Source organism: Protomyctophum parallelum (genome assembly GCF_964188405.1).
Source record: "Protomyctophum parallelum genome assembly, chromosome: 7".
Taxonomy (NCBI): domain Eukaryota; kingdom Metazoa; phylum Chordata; class Actinopteri; order Myctophiformes; family Myctophidae; genus Protomyctophum; species Protomyctophum parallelum.
In genome coordinates, this window is record NC_139705.1 from 35,999,327 (window position 1) to 36,025,607 (window position 26,281).

A 26,281-nucleotide genomic window follows, 5' to 3' on the forward strand; every position below is an offset into this window, starting at 1 on the left:
TTCCTGAGGAAAGGAATGCAGGAGTACTGATGTGTTTGGTCGAGGTGGGGAAATGGGTTTTGTCATGCTATTCTCATGCACAGTGAACTACCATCTTCAGTTCAGTGGAGTGCAAATCTCCACCAGGAGGCAATTAAGCCCCTACCTCTCTCGACATTGACGTTGGTTTGGCGTTGAGTGATAAAAGGCCATTGGCAATGTGGGAAACTAAGGTTATGACAAAGGATACTGTTCTTTAATGACCAGTGACAGTTATGTGTGAACAGGTCCACACTGAGAACACAAATCAGGGCAGGAATAAATGACATTGGCCACACGTTGGAGCAGTTAGCAACGCTCAAAAACAAAGAATCCGGCAGAGCTACACAATGAGACAAACAACGAAAACATTCTAAATGTAAACGTTGCATAGCAACCACTTGGTTGAGGTGGCAGAGGGACTATGTTCTTGTGTAAAACTATTCTTTGTAATGAAATCAAATAAAAAACTGCTTTAATTGGAATATGGTTTTCATGTTTGGTAACCATTTTATAAAAGCAATAACTCCAGTTCAGGATATGGCATATTGCTTAGCCTTTGGCTGAACACCTAGCATTCAGAGGAGATTTCTGCTCAAAGGGATGAATTCATCATTGGTTTATCTCATTATTTTAAATTTATAATGAACATCTGACATCGTAAAATTATATAAATTACATGACTGAATCTCCACTTTAAAGCACATCCAAGATTCCAACATCACAATTGGTCGATTCCCTACCAATCAGTGCAAACTCTTGAGGACGGAGGAGGTTTACACTCCCACAAACGCCGACCCCTTAAAGGAAGTTGATTTTGTCCGAGGTGTACACGTCACAAGTGGAAGCACCTGAGCTGAGGGGGGACTTGTTGTTTAGGAAGTCCCCCGGCTCAAAGGTGGGGGCGGAAGGCATGGTGCAGCTGGGACCTTCGTCATCCAGATCCTGTACAGAGATAATTAAAAAAATCACACTCGTCTGAAGTGAGTTGTGCTCTTATCATACATCATACATCACATTCCGTGCTCAGCAAATCAAATCATCACAAATGTCATTCCGGCGAATCACAATTTGCGTCCTCACTTTTCCGTCTTCACTTTTCTGCACTCACTTGTAGTTTCAATATGTACTTTGCTCAGCCAATCAAATCAAGCCAATGTTTGTGTTCACACAAATCCGGAAAGCTGGGCATAGGAGGGGCTAGCGGCCCCAAAAAAAACATAAATAGAGCTTCACGATTATCGCAAAAACTTTATTCATGATTATTCGTGGCCATATTGAGATAAAGATTATCAATAAAAATGTCAATCTTTTTTTGTTTTAACTCAATCTGGGTTTTATCATTTTGAAAAATAAAATAAAAAAATGAATCAAGAATAGAACATTCTCTCCTTGTTTTGCCTATTAGCAAAAACAATAAGGTTTTCCCATTCAGACTGTCAGATTGAGTGTTAACCCATTTTGGGCGGGAACCCCTTTTGGTGTTAGCATTATGTTATGCTTTAGCTATTGAAAAATAGCAGATCTACAAGCTCATAGCGCGCCACCGAGTGGCACGCTACGAGCGGCACGCTACGAGCTTGTAGGTCTGCTATTTTTGAAAAAAGAACGACTGACATAGAAACATAGCTTTTTCAGAACACTGTCAGGATGTAGAAGACATTTTTTTAATCTGATCTCAGGTCAAAATGGGGAGAGAGAATGATAGGACAATGAAAGAGAAGAAGCTCTTACCATCCTGATAGCTGGATGCTGAAAGCTGGGAGGGCAACTGTCATCTTCTGAAGCAGGTGAAGTAGGTGGCTCGATGATGATGTTTGGAGGATGATGTTGCATCATTTCCTAGGAAACAAGAACACAGTTTGACCTTCTTTTTTTTCTTTCCTTTATTACAAAGCAGTAAATAGGAGTAAAACAAAAATGAACAGATATGGTGCAGTCACACGGGCAGATGCATAGATACAGTCTACCATTCATTATCAATGTAAGCCAGCGAGATGAAGATGTAAAGATACACTCGACGTTTGTAGCTGCTGCAAAAGATACAAAGCTAGAAATCTACAAAAAAGATTAACTGGTTTCAACTTCAGATACAAAGATACAAAGCGACAAATATGCTTTGAATCTTTGCATCTGCCTGTGTGAACGCAGCAATAGAGAGAAATCCCATTTTAAACTTTGATATAGAATCTATTGATAGTGTTAAGAGGAGTACATGCACAGATCCCACACAGTCCAGAGATCAGAAAAATCTATAAGCTAGAACATAATTCATATTTTTTCATCCTATGTCCAGATTTTATGTGCAAACACAAACATTGTGAACACAAACATTGAAGACAAAGGTGATGACGCAAATTCTGATTGGCCGGAATGAGATGATATATAATGAATAATGATGTATGATGATAAGAGTGCCCCTCACTTCACACTGGTGTGATTTTTGTTTCACATGCAGGCCTTGTTGCAGTACACATGCATTACACGTCAGAGACAACATCTGAGACTTTTCTCAGGTGTTGGAAAGCACATCAAGCACAGTTACTTTGACATAAAAGTATACCTCCTCTATCTGGTTGGAAACCGGAGGTGCTTCTGCATCCTCTGAACGTTTGGAATTGCAGCACTTTCGCAGACAACACAGCAGATTTACGATAGCGATAGCGGGCAGCACATGCTTCACAATCCACCATAAAATGGGCTTGGCAAGTTTGGTTACTGAGGTTACTGGGGAGTGAAACATGAAATAAATCACTTTTCTGCATGTGTGTTCTTTTGACTTATTCCTTGAATTGTGCTATGAGCTAACTGCAATATAACATGCTGAACACAGATTGTCTCTAACATGATACTTAGCATTGATACTTGCATTATGTAACTTTCCTGTTCTATCCCAGATTTGAACCCGATTTTCGTGTATAAGTGCTGACATTATTACCACTGAGCTAATAGCTGTTTGCTCTGGGGATAAATATAATTTTGACCTTTAGGTCAAAATAAGGTCAAAATGTCTGTCAAACCAGAAGCAGGATCTAAATGTATCAATAAAAGAGCAGGGAGTCCAAATAACTCCAATTGTTAAATTGTATTAACATATACTCAAAAGATCACTTAGTCCTGATTTCATGTTTATTCAAAAAGCCCACTGGGCTCACTTACTAACTAGGCTACATGTTGTCTCAGTAAGACAGCCTTCCCCCTATCCACAAGGAGGAGCAGTGCACCAAAGCATTATATATTTTTTTAATATATATATTTTTTATCCCACGATTTTGTAACCCATTTTTCACCCCTGTGTCAATCATTTAATGTGATCCTGGGCTCTACACATCCTCCGCCAACCTGGGGAGAGCAACGGACTTAACTCATGCTTCCTTCATGCTTGAGTGTCCAAGTTGCTCCTTTACACCTGACAGGGGGGAGTTTCCCTGGTTGGACGTAGCGCGTGGAAGGAACACGTTATTCCAACCAGTTCCTTTCCCCTCCATCAGGCGCCCCGGCTGGCCAGGGGGAGGCAGTTTAGAGACCAGGATTACTGCATGTTTTTGTGAGGGTACCTACCCTAGGGGACACGGGGAGAACATGCAAACTCCACACAGAAAGGCCCTTTCGCCAACCCCACCTTCGGGTATGGGCACTGATGACGCGGAGGAGGAAACACGCCGCCAGCACCCACAGCGCCCCGAGCGGGAATTGAACCCAGGACCTTCTAGCTGTGAGGCGACAGCACTACCAACTGTGCCACCGTGCCCCCAAAGCCACCGTGCCCACCAAAGCATTATAGTCCAGGAAGGAAGTGAGCCCAGTGCCCATGACATCATGGACAATTTGAAATACTAAAATATCTAAAAACTACTCACATAAAACATAAACCCCAGGAAAGTGTTTCTTGTCTCCCAAACATCATTAAAATAAGATCTGGTTGCAAAAAGGGTGTCCCTTAAATGACGGACGTTTCGGCCAGATTGGACAAAATAACATTGTATTCACTAAAGAAATTTACATAATACAGCTTTAATGACAGTGGCACATAAGTCTAGCCGCCATAGTCCTTGGAAAATAATTATTTAACAGAGGGACCGTCTACATCTACAAGCTATTAACAGGAAAATGGGGTCCAAGGAAAGAAAATTACCTTCTCTTCAACATGCCAATCTGTGACACATCCTCTTAGTTCCTGTGGGCCCAGCCACGTTTCAAAGTGGAACGTGATGCATCTGCATTCTGCTGCTGCCCGGTCCTGGATGATGTTACCATCCACAGTGACAGAGGGCAGGGAGCAGCAGAACATGTCGTGATAAGCAGTGGTTCCCAAACCTTTTAGCTCGAGACCCAAAAAATACATTAGACGTTAGTCACTAGTTTGGGTCTAGGACCCAAACTAGTGAAAATAGCAGATCTACAAGCTCGCAACACGGTGCGAAGCAACGTGTTGCGAGCTTGTTGATCGGCTATTTCCATTACTTCTTAATTTGTTTTCTAATTTATGGAATTTCTTTGATTTCTTCATGAAAGTACTGAAACAAATCATAGATTTTTGTTTTTTTAATTCATGGAAATCTTTGCTTTTTTTGGAAATGTCTTTTGAAAATGTTTTTAAATTAACATTTAAAAACAAAAATGAAGGAAACAAAAAATAAAGGGACCCATAAAAATGTGTCCGTGACCCACAAATGGGTCCCGACCTTAGAGTATATATTAATAGAGACGGCACTGGATTTCTCCTCCCATCCACGCATTAAGTTGCTCAAAAGCGCATGAGGCGATTTCACTCCTCCTTCCGGGTAGGAACAGAGTGCATTCTGGGATTGATTGCCCCAATAACATGAACGTGCTGGCCGTTGACTATCATTGCGCCGTTTGCGCGCGTTCACGTATGAAACATTCGTTCACATGTCTGGGCGCAATAACATGAACGTGCACAATGATAGTCAACGGACCAGTGCTGGCTCGAGCTGCAATGACAAATTCTCTATTAATATATACTCTAAGGTCCCGACCCAGTGTTTGGGAAGCAGTGGTGTAAAGGGTTAAAAACAGCAGCCACCACCACTGCCTGTCTCCCACCCAAGCCCATAAAAGAGGTGGGGAGGTTTCTGTTATGGTGGCTGGCTAGCACACTGAGTTACAGTTACTCCTTCTTTCATGGACAACCTACCTGACTGAGTCTCACACACTTACATGTAACGGTCAACTCCAGGGTCAGAAAAAGGTTGCCCTCCAGATCAAAGGCTTGGTATGTCCCAGAGTCATAATACTGGACATCCTTGAGGGTCACCCCATCGGGCATTACATTAGCAACGCGGTTCGACGAAAGCGTGCCATTCTTCACCAGTTCTGTAATGGACTGACCAATCCAAGGCTGACCAATCCAATCCTTTGGTCGGAAGGTAAGATCATACGTCCTGACAAAGTGCCCAAAGGTAATTTTCACGTCCTGGCTGCCGTTGACCTTCCTGGATTGTGTCTTCACTGGAAGATAAAATAAATGTTAGAAATTAACATTATCTGGTTTAGTCAAACTGTCCAAATATGTATTGAACTAATGTATTGAATTATTTTTTCTTCCATTTAAAATATTGCTTTGATGCTCATATTAACCTCAGGAAGTATTAAGTTGTTTTTATTAGCATACATTCCATAGTGTATATGAACATATGACATCATCAACTTGCGACAGGAGCAGTTACTATTTAGTGAAAGATTCTCTATTTATGAAAGAAATTAAAACATTTAGGTGTTTTTATTTTCTTATTTTAGTTGTAGACAGCAAGTATAATGTTTTAAAGTCATATTTGTCTTATTAGCCAGGGATCCTTTTCAGACTGTTCACGCACAGACATTTACAAAGTAACACATCGTTTTTGCTGGATGCCGAACTGCCATGTTATGAAAATTACCTTTATAAAGGTTATAGTAGCTATGTCTTGGTATTCATTGGAACAAGGATCTTTAAAGTAACTATATGGTTTGATGTTCTTTAATACGAGAACATTTACAAGAACTATGGCGTGCATTTATTTGGAACAAGCATAGAGAAACTCAGTGTTGCGATTACCTTGCACAAAGATCTGGAACTTATGGATCAGCCTGCCATTTTCTCTCCGGGCGACATACATGCCCTGGTCTTTTTGGGTTGCTCTCAATTTTCGGACGTACCAGATCTCTCCTCTCTTCTCTGACAAAACATCCATCCATTTGATGCCATTTTCAGCCTTAACAAACCAATCGCACTCATAGTCTTTTCTGGTGCACGGCACTTCACCCTCAGACGGCTTATTAAAGCCCCAGATCTCGATCCCCTTTGAGGTGTCGTTGGTGGGGTAGAAGTGATGTTCGTTGGCGGGGTAGAACATCAAGAGAGTTGGTGCCACTGTCATTTTGATGTCCACCTTATCACCGTAGTTCACCTTCCTTGTGTCTGTGCATTCTGTGGATTGCAAGGAACATCAGTGTACCACATGATTCTTGCTACATTGGAAGATCACTGATAATTACTTCATATTCACTTAACTCCTTGATGGCCAAGGCTACGTCAAGCCCATAGACTGCCATGTTAATTGACGTAGTAAATCAACAAATCCCTCCAAGCCAATGACGTTATCTGCGTAGTAGACGTACTGCCCTGTCAGTACGTCTTTTTATAACAAAATATTGCAATTGTTTGACATTTTTGTAATTATTTTTATGTAATCTACCAAAAACCGGCCGAAACCCGCGCGATCGTGCACTATCGTGCACGCGCGCCGTCTCTATGTGATCCGCGGCAAAAAATGTGATATTTTGGGATGTTCCTGGCCGTTTTTAAGCTTAATCTGACTAAGTTATGACAAAGCTAATGTTAGTTTAGCAATCCGGACGGACAAGCTATAAGCTAGGGGTCAAATTAGCTTCCTTTGTTTACCTCGTTTGACAGGAAGTGATTTAGCCAGATTTAACACTTTTGTCAAAATCAGAATAATGGAACGTTCCTGCCATCAAGTGGAACTTTTGGGTATTACTTTGAAATCGAAAGTAAAACTTAATGTATTGTATTTAGATCGCTGATCCCTCTTATTGCATTAAAATGACGAATTAAGAAATGGGGCATTGGCCAGCATTGGCCAGATTTGGCGACTTTTTGAATGGCAATCGAAAAATGTGAGATATGACCACAATGTCACGAAATGTCTCATTTTATAGCTCCAAGTCACTACTTTACAATGAAAAAATAATTATGATTATAGCTTGTTCCATCGTTTACTTATAAGCTTTTTAGTAGACCTTGGTTTCAGTGATAAGTCAAACCAAGGTGTACTAAAGTGCTTATAAGTAAACGAAGGAACATGCTAGGAACATATTTAGTTTTTCGGTGTAAACTAGAGATGTGCAGCTTTAAAATGAGATATTTCGTGACATTGTGGTCATATCGCACATTATTCTATTGTCATTCAAAAAGTCAGCCAAAGCTGGCCTAAGGCACAATAAGATGTTATTTTAGGTTGGCAACTTGGCCATTAGTGGGTTAAAAACCTTTTTATTTAATGTTATACATATTCAGTCGTCACTTGTCATTTGGGCTATATATATTATCTTGAATCAGTTACACTAATACTTGGAATGGATATCCACTATTTCTAAGTAGTAAGTATAAGTAGTGAATGGGCGGCAGTGGCTCAGGGGTAGAGTGGCCGGTAGAACAACCATATGGGAGCCGTGAGGTTCCCAGTTCGGTCCCAGGCTCCCCCAGAGTTAGTGTTGAAGTGTCCTTGAGCAAGACTCTGAAGTTCTGAACCCCTAATTGCTCCAGATGTGCAGGTTGGTCCCTTGCACTATATAAATGCCCTATTTACCATTTATGTCAGAGTCGGTATCAGCCAGAGTCTATCCCCGTTTCACAATGTGCTAGACCCCTGGGAGACACTATTTCTATTACATTGCTATTAATATTTAAAACACATTTTTACAATACTGAGACCTTCAAGCTGTGCAGGTCTTGACTTGGCTCAATTAACAGTGTGGATGTCACTGTATGCCTACCTGTAACAATAAGTCTTAGGAAGGTAGAGGCTGTGGTAGTCTTGTCTTGTTTCAATATCTTGTATTCTCCAACATGCTCTTCTGTTACAGATTCAATAACTAATGAGCCCAAATCCCACACACAACCAGGCAACTGACACACACACACACACACACACACACACACACACACACACACACACACACACACACACACACACACACACACACACACACACACACACACACACACACACACACACAATAAAATACATATAGGCCTACTGTAGGCCTACTGTGTTTATATAATGAGAAGAGAGAGATTGACTAAGTAGATCCAGTGGTGGAAAGTAACTGAGTACTGATGTACTGGTGCTCAGGTGCTCAAGTACTTTAGTACAATTTTACTTTGTAAAACGTTACTGGAGTATTATTTCCAGTACATTTTACAGTTTTACTTCTACTCCACTACATCTCAGAGAGACACAAATAACTAAATACTGAATCGAGCAACTTAAAAACTGTTTTTGAAAGTGAAAATATGAAATATCCCTAAAAAATGTGAGTACTTTTTTCCACCACTGAGAACATCAAAGGGAAGGCAAGGGAAGTGTTGTGTGATAACTTACGGTATTGTGTGGATATATCTCCAATTCTCTTCTTGTATATCTTGGAACAAACCACACCTTTCTCGGTAGCTCCCACAGACGACGATATTGTACTCCCATAACAAAAGTAGAGCCAGAACAGACCGTTGTATTTCTTTGTATTTCTTTCTTATTTTTAAACAAAGAAAATTTCACTGAGACGAAAGAAAGAAAGAAAGAAACAATTTTGTAAACAAATCCAAATAATTTACTGTGGTAGTCGGTAGCATGTGGTTTAGGCTGTAAAGCAGAAGATGTGGAATTGTGTGATTAAACTTAATGATTGACAGCTGTGACAGCCAATCGATGGGTCCACTTACTCCACCCGGGTATTAGTGGAACTGTAATTTCACCTGGGCTTCTGTCTAAAAAACGTAAAAACTAAAAAGAAAGAGCTCCGAGACCCGAGACGAGACATACGGTAGCGGTTCAGACCCGCTCCCGGAGTCACTTCTCATGGATGGACCGAGCCGGGTCGGATCCCAAGCCCCCAGTGAGGCTCTCCAACATTGAGGCGCTCGGCCCTAGTGGTAAGAGTGGGGACTGCAGGCGGACCCGTGGAGTTATGACGAGGCAACCCCGTGCAGCTGGGCTTTAACATTGAGCGCTCGTTTGCACTTGGAAGTAGAGGTGCTTCAAAACGCCACTGAGCAACTTCCACTGGAATAAATAGCGGGAGGGCGGGGCTATTGCTCCGGTTCCATCTCTATCCTTTTTAATACTCAGATCCCAGGAATTTTCGAATCTCGGGTTTACCCCATAGAGTATTAAAAGGATAGAGACTGATCTGGCGCGAAGCTCCGCCCCTCCGCAATTCATGTCAGTGGAAGTTGCTCAGTGGCGTTTTGAAGCAGCCTGAAGGACCGTTTATTTCCGCCTTTTTGGGCGCAAATCTTGGTGGTCCAAGATGCTTGGTGGTAGTGCAACACTGCAGTCCTTCCTCTTACCACTAGGGCGCCGCGCTTCAACGTTGGAGTGCCTCACTGGCCCCTTGGTTTACCTGAAGACCTCTATTGGCGTGATGATGCAACACCACCGCTCAGAGTATGGGAGTCTCCTCATTGGCTTAAATGACAGCCAATGATGAAAAAGTGTTGACTAGTTGCAGCGACTGAATATAGACCAGCTAGCACTTCAAGCAAGCTGGTAAAAAAAAATCCCAGTTTTTCAGTTTTCTGACGCTGACGCGCGGCTCAACCGGGCGCGTCAGCGTCGCGTCTCCGTCACCGTCAGGGAATGTTCCCTTTTTAATCAATGAAGGGTGGCTCCACTGCCCGCGTTGTGCTGCGTTGCGTGACTGCATTAAAATTGCCCCGTTTCGTTTTTTGACGCACGCACGCGTGACGCGACGCGCCCGGTGGAGCCCCGGCGCTGCTAGCCACCTGCTACACACGTTACTTACTGCTGGACATCATAGTAGAATGATCATCACCATCAACCACACCCACAACAACCCATGTAAGTGTGGCCTATGGAGAGAGACAGTCAGAGAGAGAGAGAGAGAGAGAGAGACACACACACACACACACACACACACACACACACACACACACACACATAGACACACAGACAGACAGACAGACAGACAGACAGACAGACAGGATGAGAGAGATAGAGAGGGCGTTACGGGATGTGAAGACATTTGAATTTTGAGCTACTGTATAGGCTAAGAAAAGACATGCCAAAATCTATGCATGAACTTGTAATTTCCAATACAATGTTCTCATCTTGCCATATCACTGCCAAACTTTCTATAAAGCTATAATGTTACACAAAGTCCTGCACACTGTAAAGCAGGGGACACCAGGAAATAATTCCCCATTCATTTTTCCCATAGGCGTTTCAAAAAGTATTTATTTAAAGATCTGTAAGCCTTGGACAAAGCCAACAGCCGAGTTGACAAATCATGACATGTTTGGGGGCCGAACAAATAATTAGAAAGTGTTGTACCCTGCCCCTTTTTCTTCTTGGGAATCTTTTTTCTTTTTTTCTTGGGAATGTTCTTAGGAATGTTATTTATTTTGTTTGTTATTTAATCAAAAAATGTGAATTAGCATGAATCTAATTATTATTAACAAAGGTAATTTGAAAACAAACCCTCGAACACTAATTCACACAACCCTCATAGTGCCGTCTAATTAATCTATGACGGCATAAAAGTGCAGTTGTGGAATTACAATTTCCAAACTAATCTTGAATCTGTGTGTGTGTGTGTGTGTGTGTGTGTGTGTGTGTGTGTGTGTGTGTGTGTGTGTGTGTGTGTGTGTGTGTGTGTGTGTGTGTGTGCGTGCGTGCAACTGTGCGCGCGTGCCTGGAAATTGTAATGAAGAAACCCATGGGACCCACAAAAGAAATAAGATAATGCTTTAATTGATCCATACACAATACTCCCATCAATGACCGAAAATAGCAGATCAAGCTCACAACAGAGACTCTACGGATCATTCAATCTTAATAGTGTGTCCATCCATCTTGCAGAATCTATGTAGATATAGGCTATCTCGTCGTAATACTACAGTGGCAAGCTGACAAGATCCTCATACTCACGATTAGAAGAATGGATGTCTGGTACATTTTGATTTGCTGCGCAAAAATGTGCTGGCAAACAAAACATTACAGTAGGTGTGTGCCGACATCTGTGACCTATGCAATTGTGTGACTCCAGATGTCGCTGTTTTACAATAATCCGTTATTCACGCGCACGAAGAATGGCGAAAGAATGTTTATTTTGATCACAAGTGGTCGGTCTACTCAACGAGGACGGAGGCCTATCACATTTTATTTGTTTTAAATCCTAAGTAGACCTATGCAAAAGTACAAATTACAAAGAACATTTTCTTTAAATAGAAATATAGAGAAAATATATTTTCTTAATAAATTGCAATGTTTATGTTTATTGAAGGATCCACATTAGAGACACATGACTGAGCCTCTAGTCTTCCTGGGGTCCTGAATGGGGACCGGCAATGGATTGGTTTACAGTCAAATTGCCAACTGCACTAAAGACTGCCACCCCGGAGCGGGGCTAGTAAAGGAGGGGCTGTCCAGCCACAGCCGCCGGCCCGCCACTGCAAGAATTAACCTGACCACTCAAGCGCAATCCATCGTCATCACTGACACTGACGGACGCCATTGCCTATGATGAATGATTCAGCTAAGACCAGACAGTCACCTTATTCTGTACACCGTAGGCCTACAGTTTACTATGAAAACCTGCATCTCACCAGTGTCAGTCCGCCTGTCAGTCACGCCTTTGTGACACGCTCAACATGAGTTAGACTTTAATATATAAGCGCCCCTCACTTCACACGGGTGTGATTTTTTTGACCGTAGGTCACAGTTTACTATGCAAAACCAGTCACTCCATATATGGCCATCTCCATATATGAAGATCACGACACTGACTTCATCAAACCCTGGATAGCCATACATGGAGAAGACTGGATCATCACCTACAGTAGATCTGCATATTATGGATCCGGCCGGCAACTCTACATCTGACCTCACGGACACTATGTTGATCTGACCTCATCAAACCCTTAGATCTCCATATATGGAGCTGACCTGTTTTGACATTCCATATGTTGAGCTTTCCCCAACCGTCGTTCCTCTTCGATGTTTTGACTGATACCTGACTGTCCATTCAAAGTCTAGACAGCAGCCGCACCCGGCAGCTGAACTAGAGTTCTCAACAGGCCCCAGAAAATGAACGCATACCTGGGCCCGGCAGAGCTACACAATAGACAAACAACGGAAACATTCTGAATGTAAACGTTGCATAGCATCCACCTGGTTCAGGTAGCAGAGGGACTATGTTCTTGTAAATGTATTCTTGCAATGAAATTGTTATCAAAAGCTGCTTTTACTGGTATACTTATATGATTTTCATGTTGGCATATTTGGTAAATGGTAAATGCTATGGTATATTGCTTAGCCTTTGGCTGAACAAAGCCCCTTGATAGTAGAAATGAAGAAAAAAAATGCATTCAAAGGAGAATTTCTGCTCACAAGTATTAATTCATCATTGGTTTATCTCATTATTTGAAACTTTGGCCATGTTTAATATGAACACCTGACATCGTAACATTATATAAATTAAAGCCGATTCGAGGTCTGATCATCATCCAACATCAGAATCGGTTAATTCCCAATGAATCAGTGCAAACTCTTGGGGAGACTTTTGAGGAAGGAGGAGGTTTACACCAATGACACTCCCACAAACGCCGATCCCTTAAAGGAAGTTGATTTTGTCTGAGGTGTACAGTCGACATAGACATATAAAGGCCCCTTTCGGCTGTGGAGCGTATGTGATCAAGGGAGGGCAAAAAAATCCTGAGATTCCTTGCGAAGCACCGCGGAAGCATGAGTGTGCGTCACAGAGTGCATGTTCGGGTCTGATAAGTCCCGGAAAAGATGTGCTGTGATTGGCCAGTAGTCACTTGAGTGGCAGCGTGCCTTCCATTCTTCCGGTGTACTTACTCCCCCAGTGTAAATTCTTCCGCCCTCCCGTCGACACACGGCTCCAACGAACTGCAGCAGTCAATGAGGCATCTGTTTTGTTAATATCCGCACGTCACAAGTGGGAGCACCTGAGCTGAGGAGGGGCTAGTTGTTTAGGAAGTCAGTTTCCTTCAGCTCAAAGGTGGGGGCGGAAGGCATGGTGTAGCTGGGACCTTCGTCATTCAGATGATCCTGTACAGAGAGAATAAAAAAACAAATAGAGCTTCACGATTATGGCAAAAAGTGTATTCACGATTATTCTTGCCCATATTGAAATCAGGATTATCAATACAATTGTCTATCTTCTTTTTAAAACAAAATCTGGGTCACGGTTTTATTATTTAGAAAATAATCAAGAATTAAATAAAATTCTCTCCTTATTTAGCCTATTAGAGAAAAAATTAATAAGGTTTTTCCATTCAGACGTTATGGCAATATTGGACAGACAATCTTTTTATACAACAACCTGCAACAAGAGTTGTGACCCAAGGATATAGGTAAATATTTCCATTTAAAGTGCAGGCATCGATTCATATGAACAAATGTCCCTGTCAGATTGAGTATTAAGTGAAATGGGACTGTGAGAGAGAATGATAGGACAATGAAAGAGAAGAAGCTCTTACATTACTGATTGCTGGATGCTGAATTTGCTCATAGCTGGGAGGGCAACTGTCATCTGGCATCATGTTTGGAGGATGACGTTGCATCAATTCCTAGCAAACAAGAAGACAGTTTGACTTTTCTATTTTCTTTTTTTTAACAAATCTTCAAGTCAAGCTGTGATCAGTTTAACCAATAGTAAAACCAAAAGGAACAGATAGAGATGAATCCCATTTTAAACTTTTATATAGAATCTATAGATATAATGTTAAGAATAGATAGTACACTTTTTTTAAATTGCTGCTCAACATTTGGTTCTCTCAACCTTAAAGGGATAGTTCAGATTTTTTTGAGTGGTGCAACCACTCCTACATCCAGCAACGTCCGTGTAGTGCGTGTACCTAGGTAGGTAGGTAGGTAGGTACCTGTATGTATGTATGTATGTATAAGTGAGCACGAGTATGTTACTTATTTATACCAGTAGGGGGCACCAGAGTACAGAGAAGAAATTGGAACGATACAGAGAAGAAATTGGAACGATACAGAGAAGAAATTGGAACGATACAAATTGGAATGATACAGAGAACCAATAGACGGGAGTTGCACCACTCGGTTCACACTGGTGTGATTTTTAAGCTGTATGAAATACTTGCCATTAATATAGTGGTTGTAACTGTATTAATTGATTGCCCGAGTCCCATGGTGAGAGTTCTGCTCTGGTTTTGGTCTTCTAAAATGTTAGCGCAACTTTCGTTCAACTTTGACCCCTCTATCACATGGAACTATTTTTTGGGCGTAGTGATATGGACAACAACATAGTTCCGTGTGTCGTGTGATAGAGGGGTAAAAAATGAACGAAAGTTGCACTAATATTTTAGAAATAGGTCAACAATACAAATGACGTTAGTTTTGTGGATTAATTTACTTTTAATGCGTGGCCCTGTGCCCCCCAGAAAATGTACGGAACTACTTCATATTTCACCAAAACCAGAACAGAACTCCCACCACGGGACTCGGGCAATCAATTAATACAGTTGCAACCACTATATTAATGGCAAGTATTCCATACAGTTTAAGTTCTGAACTATCCCTTTAAGTGAAATGGGACTGTTAAGGAGAGAAAATGATAGGAAAATGAAAGAGAAGAAGCTCTTACATGACTGATTGCTGGATGCTGAATTTGCTCATAGCTGGGAGGGCAACTGTCATCTGGCATCATGTTTGGAGGATGACGTCGCATCAATTCCTAGTAAACAAGAACACAGTTTGACTTTTCTTTTCTTTTCTCTTTTCCTTTTTTAACAAATCTTCAAGTCAAGCTGTGATCAGTTTAACCAATAGTAAAACCAAAAGGAACAGATAGAGATGAATCCCATTTTAAACTTTGATATAGAATCTACAGATATAATGTTAAGAAGAGATAGTACATGCACACATCCTAATCAAGTCACAGGACAAACGGCTGAACAGTAAAACAAATAATAAAGTCTGCTCACTGGTTCTCAGCTACACTTTTTTTTTAATTGCTGCTGAACATTTGGTTCTCTCAACCTTAAATGGCGAGAGATCAGCTAAATCTATAATCTTTAAACTGGAAAATAATGACTTTTCTCAGGTGTTGGAAAGCACATCAAACACAGTCACTTTGACATAAAAGTATACCTCCTCTATCTGGTTGGAAACCGGAGGTGCTTCTGCATCCTCTGAACGTTTGGAATTGCAGCACTTTCGCAGACAACACAGCAGATTTGTGGCAATAAGGAGTGTTACCATTATCACATACCAATACCAGTCCAACACAGGCCTGGTATGCTTACCAAGGTAGATAGGTTCGGTTACTGGGGAGTGAAACATGAAATAAGTCACTTTTCTGCATTTGTTCTTTTGACTTATTCCTTAAATGGTGTTATGAGCTAACTGCAAAACAACATGCAGTTGTAGACAACACAGATTGTCTATAACATTTGATACTGTACTTAAAGCTGCATTATGTAACGTTCCTGTTCTACCCTTGATTTAAACCCGGTTTTAAGTGCTGAATGACATTATTTCCACTGAGCCAATAGCTGCTTGCTGTCAAACCAGAAGCAGGATCTAAATGTCTCAATACAACTCCAATTGTACAAGTTATATTGTGTTAACAATTAACATACTCTTAGAAAAGATCACCATGGGCCTAGGCCGTGGCTCAGTGGTCCAGGCACCTTAGCTGCCAATCCAGACTGTCAGTGTGTCACGGGGTTTGACTCCCAATCCCGACGGCCTTTACTGCATGTCACCACCCCATCTCTCTCCCCATTTCCTACTGTCTATCCCTCCATATAAAATAAAGGCGAAAGCCATAAAAAAGATCACTAGCACTCACTCCTTTTAGGATTTCTTGTTTGTATTCATTCACTAAAGAGAATGACATAATACAGCTTCAATGACAGAATAAAATTGCACCCTTCCTTAACATCGTTAATCGTTTTGCCGTTGGCAAGCATTGAGGAATTGAAAAAGTAAATATAGATTGCTTTGAAAAGTCTAGCTGCCATAGTCCTTGGAAAAAGATGATTTAACGGAGGGACAGTCTAGATTAGAAGCTATTAACAGGAAAATGAGGTCCAAAAAGATGTCCTTACAATTTAGAATTTAGGTAATCCAGAGCAGTTTATAGTAAGCAAGAACAATGATGGTAATACATCAAATACTTTTGGTAGTAGATTTGTTCATTAGAACAAGGATCTTTAAAGTAACTATACCCAGCAAGCCAAATGACGCCATGAAGACATTAAGATGACGGTGACATTCAGGACGTTCAGGACTAGGCCAGATCCCAGCCCATATGGGGATGATCTTTACGTCATTTCCAGGACGTCTTCAAGAGTTGAAATAATACAGTTTATTCTGGGCCAGATCTGACTAGTTATGATATGACTTAAGTTTTACTTTATCAGACTCTTTCTGAGTCAGTCCGTCTTAGTGGGCAGGATTTATGTTGGTTGAAATCAGGTGATATTCTGGGCCAGATGTGATTCTGGACTGGCGCCAATCGAGACGTCACTAATTCGTCCAGGTCCTGACCGTGCTTGCTGGGTATTGGTGTTCTTTAATACGGCAACATTTTTAATAACTCTATGGTTTGGTGTTCTTTAATACGAGAACATTTACAATAACTATGTTGTGGTATTCTTAGGAACAAAGACTTTTACAGCAACTCAGTGTTGTGATTACCTTTCACAAAGATCTGGAATTTATGGATCAGCCTGCCATCTTCTCGTCGGATGACATACATGCCCTCGTCTTTTTGGGTTGGTCTTAAATTCCGGACGTACCAGATCTGTCCTGTCTTGTTGACCAACATCGTTGCCCATATGAGGCCTGTTTCGGCCTTAACAAACCAATGGCACTCATAGTATATTATGCCGGTGCACGGCACTTCACTGTTGGAGGTCTTGTTAGAGCTCCAGAGCTTGATCCCCTTTGAGGTGTCGTTGGTGGGGTAGAAGTGATGTTCGTTGGTGGGGTAGAACATCAAGAGGGTTGGTGCCACTGTCACTTCGATGTCCACCTTATCACCGTAGTTCACGGTTCTTGCATCTGTGCATTCTGTGGAGTGCAAGTGGGTGAATGTAATACACAATCTATGTAAAGTGCCTTGGATAAAGGTGCTATATGAATGCACCATTTACCATTTATGTTAGAGAGTCGGTATCAGCCAGAGCCTATCCCCGTTCCACAATGCGCTAGACCCCAGGGAGATGGATTTACTGCGGTGGAGTGCAACACCTACCTTCATCAGCTCCCATTAATTACTGCACGACATGCCACACCCTACTTATACTGTTGGCACTGCCCAGGATGGAACCCATAACCTTGTGGTTTAAAGATGAGTGCTCTACCAAGTGAGCTACCCAGACACTATTTCTATTACATTGCTATTAGAGACATAATCCAAAAGAAAGAACGCACATCTCTAAAAAGCTTTCAGGTGCTGAACTGATTTGTTGTAGCTCCCAGGTCATACCTGACGAAGACCCATTTGGGGTTGAAATGTTGTCATCCTTTAACTAAATAAAACTTTCCTTTGGTAGTTACAAATCAGTGTGTGGACAGCTCCTTTTCCTATTACATTGCTATTAACATTTAAAACAAGGTCTCAGCTGTGGTCTTGACTTGACTCAATTAACAATGTGGATGTCACTGTATGCCTACCTGTAACCGTGAGTCTTAGGAAAGTAAAGGGTGTGGTAGAGCCCCCTTCTTGTGCCAAAATCTTGTATTCTCCAACATGCTCTTCTGTTACATATTCAATAACAAATGAGCCCAAATCCCACACACAATCAGGCATCTGAGACGCACGCACGCACACACACACACACACACACACACACACACACACTTTATTAGTTACTTTGTAGATTTTGATTTTTTGATTTTTATTTTTTTAAGATATTTTTTGCGGCTTACGCCTTTTATTGATTTTTGAAGGGACAGACAGTAGGCTGACAGGAAACGGGAGAGAGATGGGGGGACGACATGCAGTAAAGGCCGTGTCGGGCTCGGGAGTCGAACCCGCGGCACACTGCGACTGGATCACCAGTCAGGTGCCCAGACCGTTACGCCACGGCCTGGGCCGATTTTGATTATTATTACAAAATATACATTCACCACTTACTTCAGCCCTATTTAAACTTTGGCAATTTGAAAATAGCCGATCGACACAACACGTCGCAATGCGACATCGCCGACATGTGTTCTTGTAAATCTGCTATTTTCTAAATAATAAAAAAATAAACATTTTACACACAGATATTAAGGTTGTAAAACGGGACATTATGCACTTTTGAGTACTATTTTGATTTTAATGAGAGCTGACTGTCCAGGACAACACAAAGGTTCTTGGCTGTTGGAAACGTAAGTGAGAGGAGTACTTTTTTCATATATATAGTAATTGAACAAACACGGGCACCTCACAAGTTTTATCATCACAAGTAGCTGATAAAACGACCAAAAGTGTCAATTAATACAATTAAATAAAAATAATAAATGTGAGTACTTTTTTCCACCACTGAGAATATCAAAGGGATCAAGTATTGTGTGATAAGTCTGATAACTTACGGTATTGCGTGGATATATCTCGAGAGTATCTCTTGAATATCTTGGAACAAACCACACTTTTCTTGTTATCTCTGTGTACCATCGGTGTACCACCTGAACATGAATAGAGCCATAACAGGCCGTTGTATTTCTTTGATCATTGTAGATAGCAGAATCATCATTACCATCAATAACAAAAACCCATGTAAGTGTGGCCTATGGAGAGAGACAGACATAGAGAGACAGACAGACACAGAGAGGGTGCAGGGTGGGGATGAGAGAGATAGAGAGGGGGTTACGGGATGTGAAGACCTTTGAGCTACTGTATATAAGAAAATAATCTCTGCATGAACTTGTAAGCTCCAATGTTTTCATCTTGCCATATCACTGCCAAACCTTCTATAAAGCTATATCACACAAATGCACAATATGTCCTGCACACTGTAAAGTAAGGGAACTTCAATAGGGAGTCCGGAACCTAGGCCGAGGCCCTAACTCTGAGGATCCCCTAGGCCGTAGGGGGTTGCTATGCAGGTCAAGCTTTCTTCGCTGCCAACGTGCCTATTGGACAATGATGGGTTGGGGAGGGACTTAGTGAAGGGCTAATTAATATTAGCAATTATTATTGTTAGATATTTAGAAAACAAAACAAAAATCCACGCAACCCTCCCCCCCCCCCCCCCTCTGTCATCTTGGTGACGCTAAAGTGTGCCTACGCTGACTGTGTGTGTGTGTGTGTGTGTGTGTGTGTGTGTGTGTGTGTGTGTGTGTGTGTGTGTGTGTGTGTGTGTGCGTGTGCGTGTGCGTGCGTGCTGCATGCATGTTAGGCTTTTAGCAGACACTCTTAATCCAGAGCGATTTACAACAGTGGAATATATATACAGTATAATATAAGTATATAACTCTGCGTACACACATAGGTGCTATCATGTCTACATAAAATTCCATCTACTAAATTACATAAGTTAGTTGAGCCTTTGCATATGCCTGGCTGTAAGGTCATCGAGGCCAGAGTGTAGAGTAGGAGAGTAGCGACACGCTTTGATCTCGCCGCAAAGTGGGTGCCTATGGGCTATAGTTCCAAACATGAGCACTTCCGCATTCCATTGTTAAAATGGGAGTCAACTCTAGTGTCGCCACTCTCTTAGGCTACTATAATTACTTGCGCAAGCAGAGCGCGCAAGTAATGTTTTCGCCCGGTCTCTTCCGCCGTGACAGCTGTCCCGCCATTCGATGTTTATGCAGAAAAACATCAAATCTGTGCCTGTTTTGCTGGGACCAAATGACCACAAATGACCATATTTCTTACGTCATCATTTAGAGCTAGTCATACGTATACTATATACATAATCAGTAAAAAATAAAATAGCAAATTGTGCCTGATCTGCTGGGACCAGAGTACGTGGTGTGTATATGTATGACTAGCTCTTAATGATGACGTAAGAAATATGGTAATTTGTGGTCATTTGGTCCCAGCAAACCAGGCACAGATTTGCTGTTTTCTTGCATAAACATCAAATGGCGGGACAGCTGTCACGGTTTTTGGCGCAAAGTAACCACAGTATACCGCTAATCAACTTACAACTACACACTTTATACAGTATAGAGTATATATGTATACGTATATAGTATATGCCTATATACTATATATATACTATACATATTTCTTACGTCATCATTTAGAGCTAGTCATACGTATACTATATACATAATCAGTAAAAATAAAACAGCAAATTGTGCCTGATCTGCTGGGACCAGAGTACGTGGTGTGTATATGTATGACTAGCTCTTAATGATGACGTAAGAAATATGGTCATTTGTGGTCGTTTGGTCCCAGCAAACCAGGCACAGATTTGCTGTTTTCTTGCATAAACATCAAATGGCGGGACAGCTGTCACAGTTTTTGGCGCAAAGTAACCACAGTATACCGCTAATCAACTTACAACTACACACTCTATATAGTATATATGTATACGTATATAGTATATGCCTATATACTATATATATACTATATATATTTCTTACGTCATCATTTACAGCTAGTCATACGTATACTATATACATAATCAGTAAAATTGTGCCTGATCTGCTGGGACCAGAGTATGTGGTGTGTATATGTATGACTAGCTCTTAATGATGACGTAAGAAATATGGTCATTTGTGGTCGTTTGGTCCCAGCAAACCAGGCACAGATTTGCTGTTTTCTTGCATAAACATCAAATGGCGGGACAGCTGTCACGGTTTTTGGCACAAAGTAACCACATTATACCGCTAATCAACTTACAACTACACACTCTATATAGTATATATGTATACGTATATAGTATATGCCTATATACTATAGTATATGCCTATATAGTATATGCCTGCTTTGCTGGGACCAAACGACCACAAATGACCATATCTCTTACGTCATCATTTAGAGCTAGTCATACGTATACTATATACATGTTTTTACCTCTAATTTACTTTTGTTGACCTTTTATCCAACCACCAGATGAAGGCAAGCTGCAATGTCCTACATTCCTATCCTGGTGGAGACCTGTGCCCAGAAGGGCACTTTTTCTAGTTATTATTACTCTGGTCGAGGCTAGGGCAAGTCACAAGTGCTACGGTCAGCCGGCAGCCCCACCATATTATGACCGGAAATAATAGCACTGCACTGACTGCAGATATCAGCTCACAAGAGACTCTACGACTACGTTATTCTTATAGTCTGTCTGTTTGTCGATTGATTGGTTGCTTGTGTCAATTTCCTTGCTTGCTAGTATTATGTTGTGACTCTTCTTCATGGCGTGCAGACTATGGGTTGTTGCTGGAGACAAGGCCAATCAGCAATCATATCAGAAGCACGTCAGTATGGTTGCTAGTGTTTCCAACTGTCGTGGCAGACATAAGCTAAACCAACCTCCAAAATCCAGCCAAGCAACTGTGAGGAAAAAAACAATTCAAGTTTTGCTGGAAATAAGCGGACTTGGCAACACACTCATTAGTAGGACTACCGGTGTCGGTCTGATTGATTGATTGATTTATTAACAGTTTGCAGAATTACAGTACATTTCAAGTACAGCTCAATACAAAAACTGTTAACTGTGAGACACCATAAACTGGGCTCACCATTTTCAATTCATCAAAACTTTTAGAGATGCACGAATATACACAACTATAGTCAAAACAGGAAATCATCATAGGTAGGCTTGGGCAATATATCGATATTATCGTTTATCGCGATATTTAAAATCAATATCGGTAATATCGTGGACTATATAAATAATATCGAAATCGAATATCGAATAATATCGAAAATAATACCCAATATCATAATTTTACCGTCATGTAAATATGGATTTTCTTTTAAATAAACATCTACATAACTGTATGTGTGTGTCTGTGTGATGAATTTACAAGTATTTCATTTTAAACGACTATAATTTGCCTAATAACTTAGTGTCCATGCATTGACTGGCACTGACGCTGAATTACGGCAACGAGGCGACAGCAGCGTTGTCGGACCGCCTCCGCCCAGGAAAGTAAACAAAACATGGCGCCGGTGAGAGTAACGAGTCCTAGCAAGTTGGTTCATAAAAAAACATCTGGAAATACTGCTGTTTGGCAGCATTTCGGGTTCCAGCCAAATTAAAAAGGCTGATAATCGATAATACCGATAATCGCGATATTATTCACGGTATCAATACCGATATCCAAAAATCAATATCGCCCAAGCCTAATCATAGGAGGTAAAAAGGGAAAAGAAACATATGGGGGGAACAGGGGTCGGGGAGTGGGGATTCAGATTTTACGGGGGCCAGTTTCGAATTGCAGCCGTCTGTAGGTGCCCTTTGAGAGCAGTTTTGAAGGATTCAAGGGATTCGCATGTCTTAATGTCTGGTCGTTGTTTCAAAGGCATTCTATGACCAATTTAGCAGCTGGTAAAAACTGTTAACTGTGAGTGGACGACCCAATAAAGCACTACACTTGTTTACAAGAGTCAAGAGGGTCCACCTTGTTCAATTCATCATAACATTTAGAGACATACAAATATAGCCTACACTTCTATATAGAGGGTATGCGCGTGACATCATCATATTCATTAAGGTAACAAGACAACTCACCCTTTTTGCACCTCCAAGTGAGTTGTCTAGACGTCTCACCCCGAAAGTTCGGATAACTCACCAGACACCTCACCCCGGTGAGATGTCTTCACTTTCGGGAGTGAGCTGTCTTCACTTTCGGGCACTTTCGGGGTTAGTTGTCTTCACTTTCGGGGTGAGTGAGTTGTCTGACTGAATATGTATACCCTTTGAGCTCTTTTATATACTTTACTGAATATTTCCCATTTATCCTTAATATAATCTAGATTAATTCAACCTTATCTTCCTGAATTACGGCATAGATCCACTGTTCTTGATCTCTCTCTCTCTCTCTCTCTCTCTCTCTCTCTCTCTCTCTCTCTCTGCTATTCAGTATTCAGTCAGTAAGTAGGCCTATTAGAACTGTGTTCGTTGGGAGTGCAGTCTAATTAGCAACTTTGTACAGCTGTGAGACTGCCTTTGAAGCGCAAACATTATCCCCAAAGGATCCCCCAATGACAACGTCCCCCTCAATGCTGCATAGAGTGTGTGAGAGAGAGAGACGCTCTGCCTCTACTCCTTAAGGCCTATTCATAGTCTGGATTTTCGGTGGTGAGCTGACTACCGCGACCACCGCGAAATAATTTTGAGCGGTGGTGAGTAAAAACAGAGAGAAGGGCTGGAGCGGTGGCGGTGGTTTGCTCTTCACCACGGCTCGTGACGTCATGTTGTAGTTCGGTGGTCACCCCACCACCGCACGTCTGTAGGAACCGATAGTTAGATCGATAGTTAGATCTGAAATTGAATTACTGTAATGGGTGCCACAGAAAGTACAGACAACTCACCCCGCAATGTCAGAAAGTGAAGACAACTCACCGGGGTGAGTTGTCCGGACTTTCGGGGTAAGCTGTCGTCTTATACCTTTACCAACTCGCCCAACTTGCCCCAGCGGAATGCCGAAGTATAGCTTACTGAGTGGCAAAAACTACTTTCTGGTCTTCACAGCTCAATACATTAAAACAGAAAAGTCCTATTTGATTACATTAAATGACTTTAAACAACATTAAATTTACTTTGTCACTCGATCACTTTGGCACTCGATCTGCCATTCACTTTATGCATGCACATATTCTATAGCCAAAACAAATAGTCCGTCCTGTTGTAGTATACAACTATGCTGTGTACTTGTACAATGTACTTGTATGTGAATATACAATGTACTTGATATGTATTGTGTACTGCCTGAACTGTAACATACTTTATAGTCAACTCCTGGAGTGGAGACAGCAGCAAGGTCAAGCGTGCTGCACGCAGATAGATTGTGATGTCTAGTAGTCAGTGACGTCATTAGAACAGGAGGATCCAAGCTATATATGTTCTGTATGTATGTAATAAACTTTGTGAACGTCTTAGCGTGATACTGTCTCGTGTCATGTTAATGCTTCACCCGGGCCGGCCCGTCCGTCCGCCGCCGAACCAAGGAATGATTCAACCGGGTCGTCACTCAGCCTACACACACACAAGACCGCGGTCTATCAGAACCAGACGAGGGTCCAGTACTTAGTATAGAATCATAAGATCCATCTTGCAGAAATATCGTAGGCCTACTACTACAATGACAATTAAGATCCTCATACTCACGATTAGAAGAATGGATGTCACAGTCTGGTACATTTTGTGCTGGCAAACAAAACTTACAGTAGCCTAGGTGTGTGCCGACTGCCGACATCTAGAAACCTGTCAAATTGTGTGACTTTAGATGTCGCTGTTTTACAATCATCCGTTATTCACGCGCACGAACTGGCGAAAGAATGTTTATTTTTTTGATCACATCTAGTGGTCTAGGGCTGAGGAGGACCGAGGACGGATCGGCCTATCACATTTTATTTGTTTTAAATCTTAAGTATGCCTATGCCAAACTGAAAAGTACAAATTACAAAGCAGCACATTTTCTCTATGTCTAAATTACTACCCATAAAATGAATTACAAATATTAAGGACAAAGGACAAACTGGGACAAACCAGTGTTTTACTCAAATCTGTGACCAATCGATTTGTGTGACTGGCTAAAGACAGTAGCGACTCGCACTTTCACACCGTGTATAAACTTACATGGGATAACAAAAGGTGTGACTTCGTTACACAAACACTCAATGTCATATATTTTTTAACAATTATCTTAGATGTTAGAGTTAGAATTCCATACTGGAGATTATGTTGTTATTATGTATTATAGGACTACACAATGAATGACTCCATGTAATTCAATATAGGCCTACAAAGATTGCCCTTCTTACATGAACTGATTGTAACTACAATAAACATAATGTGTTTAAATTCATTCCATATAGACTCATTCATGCAACTCGTCACCACCGTGCACGTGAATGGACCGGCGATACATTATGTGGCGTCACACAGCTTGACAAGTCACCGAATTCGGCGCAACACCATATGCATCGTAGGCTAGCAGAAACCAATTAAAATGCACCAGGCATCCGCTCTTCAAATTGTGAGTATAGGCTTTACACTGATTTATGCTTTACACTTGTCACTGTGACCGCCTAATGTAGTTAGTATTGCTTAACGTTATCTATATGCAATTCTGCAAGAGGGACGGACGGGGCGTAGCCATAATTATACAGAAACGGTGGACAAATTGTTCAACGTTGATTTGAATTATTAATTGAAAATCCTATTCGATAATCTCAAAAAGAAATCAACAGATTTAAAATAACCCCTTAATCTACACAAACAAAAGTCTTATTTGTTGAGCATATATAGCCTCTTGTCTTAATGCATGGCTTAAGTGAAGCATCATGTTTCACGTGCATCTCCTTAGCCGCATTGTTATATTGTTATTTTCTACACTTCAGCATCATATAAAGACTGAATTTAGACCCACTTGCTGATTACATTAGGCCTTAATGGCATCTTTAAGTGAAATAAAAATCCCCAAACGTCAAAAATGAAATTATTTAATGATCTTAATAACCTAATAACAAAGAAATACATCCGCTGTCAAGTAGGAGTCTGCTGCCTGCCTGCCTCATGATAATAGGATGATGTAGGCTATAGCTGAGAAGCCTATATTTATCTCTGTGGATAACTGGAAGTGACACACAGCAACAGCTGCTGGGTGAGCTGAGTGTGACTGTGTCATTGTGCTTCAGAGACTGTTTTAGGTCAACCTCCAATAAGGAACACTAATAGCAGGTGGCTCGCAGTGAAAAGGAGCAATTGTGCAATGCAAGCATTTCCACTTAATTTCCACTTAATCTTCTGGCAATAAATAATATTCCATGCAGGTTCCCTGTCAGACTCTGAACTTGAACTTGAACTTTAACAGTGTTTATATCATTCATC

General features: G+C 41.3%; 2 protein-coding genes across 2 annotated transcripts; both read right to left on the minus strand.

Annotated features, from left to right (window-relative positions):
- Positions 1 to 816: 816 nt before the first annotated feature.
- On the minus strand, positions 817 to 10,126 carry LOC310861654 (uncharacterized protein). Its single transcript, XM_083769199.1, has 8 exons — positions 10,066 to 10,126; positions 8,646 to 8,818; positions 8,038 to 8,170; positions 6,077 to 6,448; positions 5,200 to 5,490; positions 2,582 to 2,745; positions 1,753 to 1,860; positions 817 to 963 (listed from the first exon to the last, which is right to left on the minus strand). The coding sequence occupies exons 1-8, from the start codon at positions 10,076 to 10,078 to the stop codon at positions 820 to 822; spliced, it is 1,398 nt and encodes a 465-aa protein (XP_083625325.1). The 5' UTR covers positions 10,079 to 10,126; the 3' UTR covers positions 817 to 819.
- Positions 10,127 to 11,078: 952 nt separating this feature from the next.
- On the minus strand, positions 11,079 to 24,612 carry LOC310861568 (uncharacterized protein). Its single transcript, XM_083769065.1, has 8 exons — positions 24,557 to 24,612; positions 18,867 to 19,061; positions 17,961 to 18,096; positions 16,980 to 17,354; positions 15,426 to 15,601; positions 14,920 to 15,009; positions 13,787 to 13,876; positions 11,079 to 13,355 (listed from the first exon to the last, which is right to left on the minus strand). Exons 1-8 carry the CDS (start codon positions 24,587 to 24,589, stop codon positions 13,269 to 13,271), a joined length of 1,182 nt encoding a protein of 393 aa, XP_083625191.1. The 5' UTR covers positions 24,590 to 24,612; the 3' UTR covers positions 11,079 to 13,268.
- Between the last annotated feature and the right edge of the window lie 1,669 nt (positions 24,613 to 26,281).

Excerpts from the sequence above, each read along its gene's own strand:
- LOC310861654 (XM_083769199.1), bottom strand. Across the intron at positions 6,449-8,037 it reads CCTAAGACTTATTGTTACAG|AATGCACAGACACAAGGAAG; the intron begins GTAGGCATACAG and ends TGCAATCCACAG. Across the intron at positions 1,861-2,581 it reads TTTCCAACCAGATAGAGGAG|GAAATGATGCAACATCATCC; the intron begins GTATACTTTTAT and ends CTTGTTTCCTAG.
- LOC310861568 (XM_083769065.1), bottom strand. The coding sequence starts at position 24,589 with ATGTACCAGACTGTGACATCCATTCTTCTAATC. Across the intron at positions 17,355-17,960 it reads CCTAAGACTCACGGTTACAG|AATGCACAGATGCAAGAACC; the intron begins GTAGGCATACAG and ends TGCACTCCACAG. Across the intron at positions 15,010-15,425 it reads TTTCCAACCAGATAGAGGAG|GAATTGATGCGACGTCATCC; the intron begins GTATACTTTTAT and ends CTTGTTTACTAG.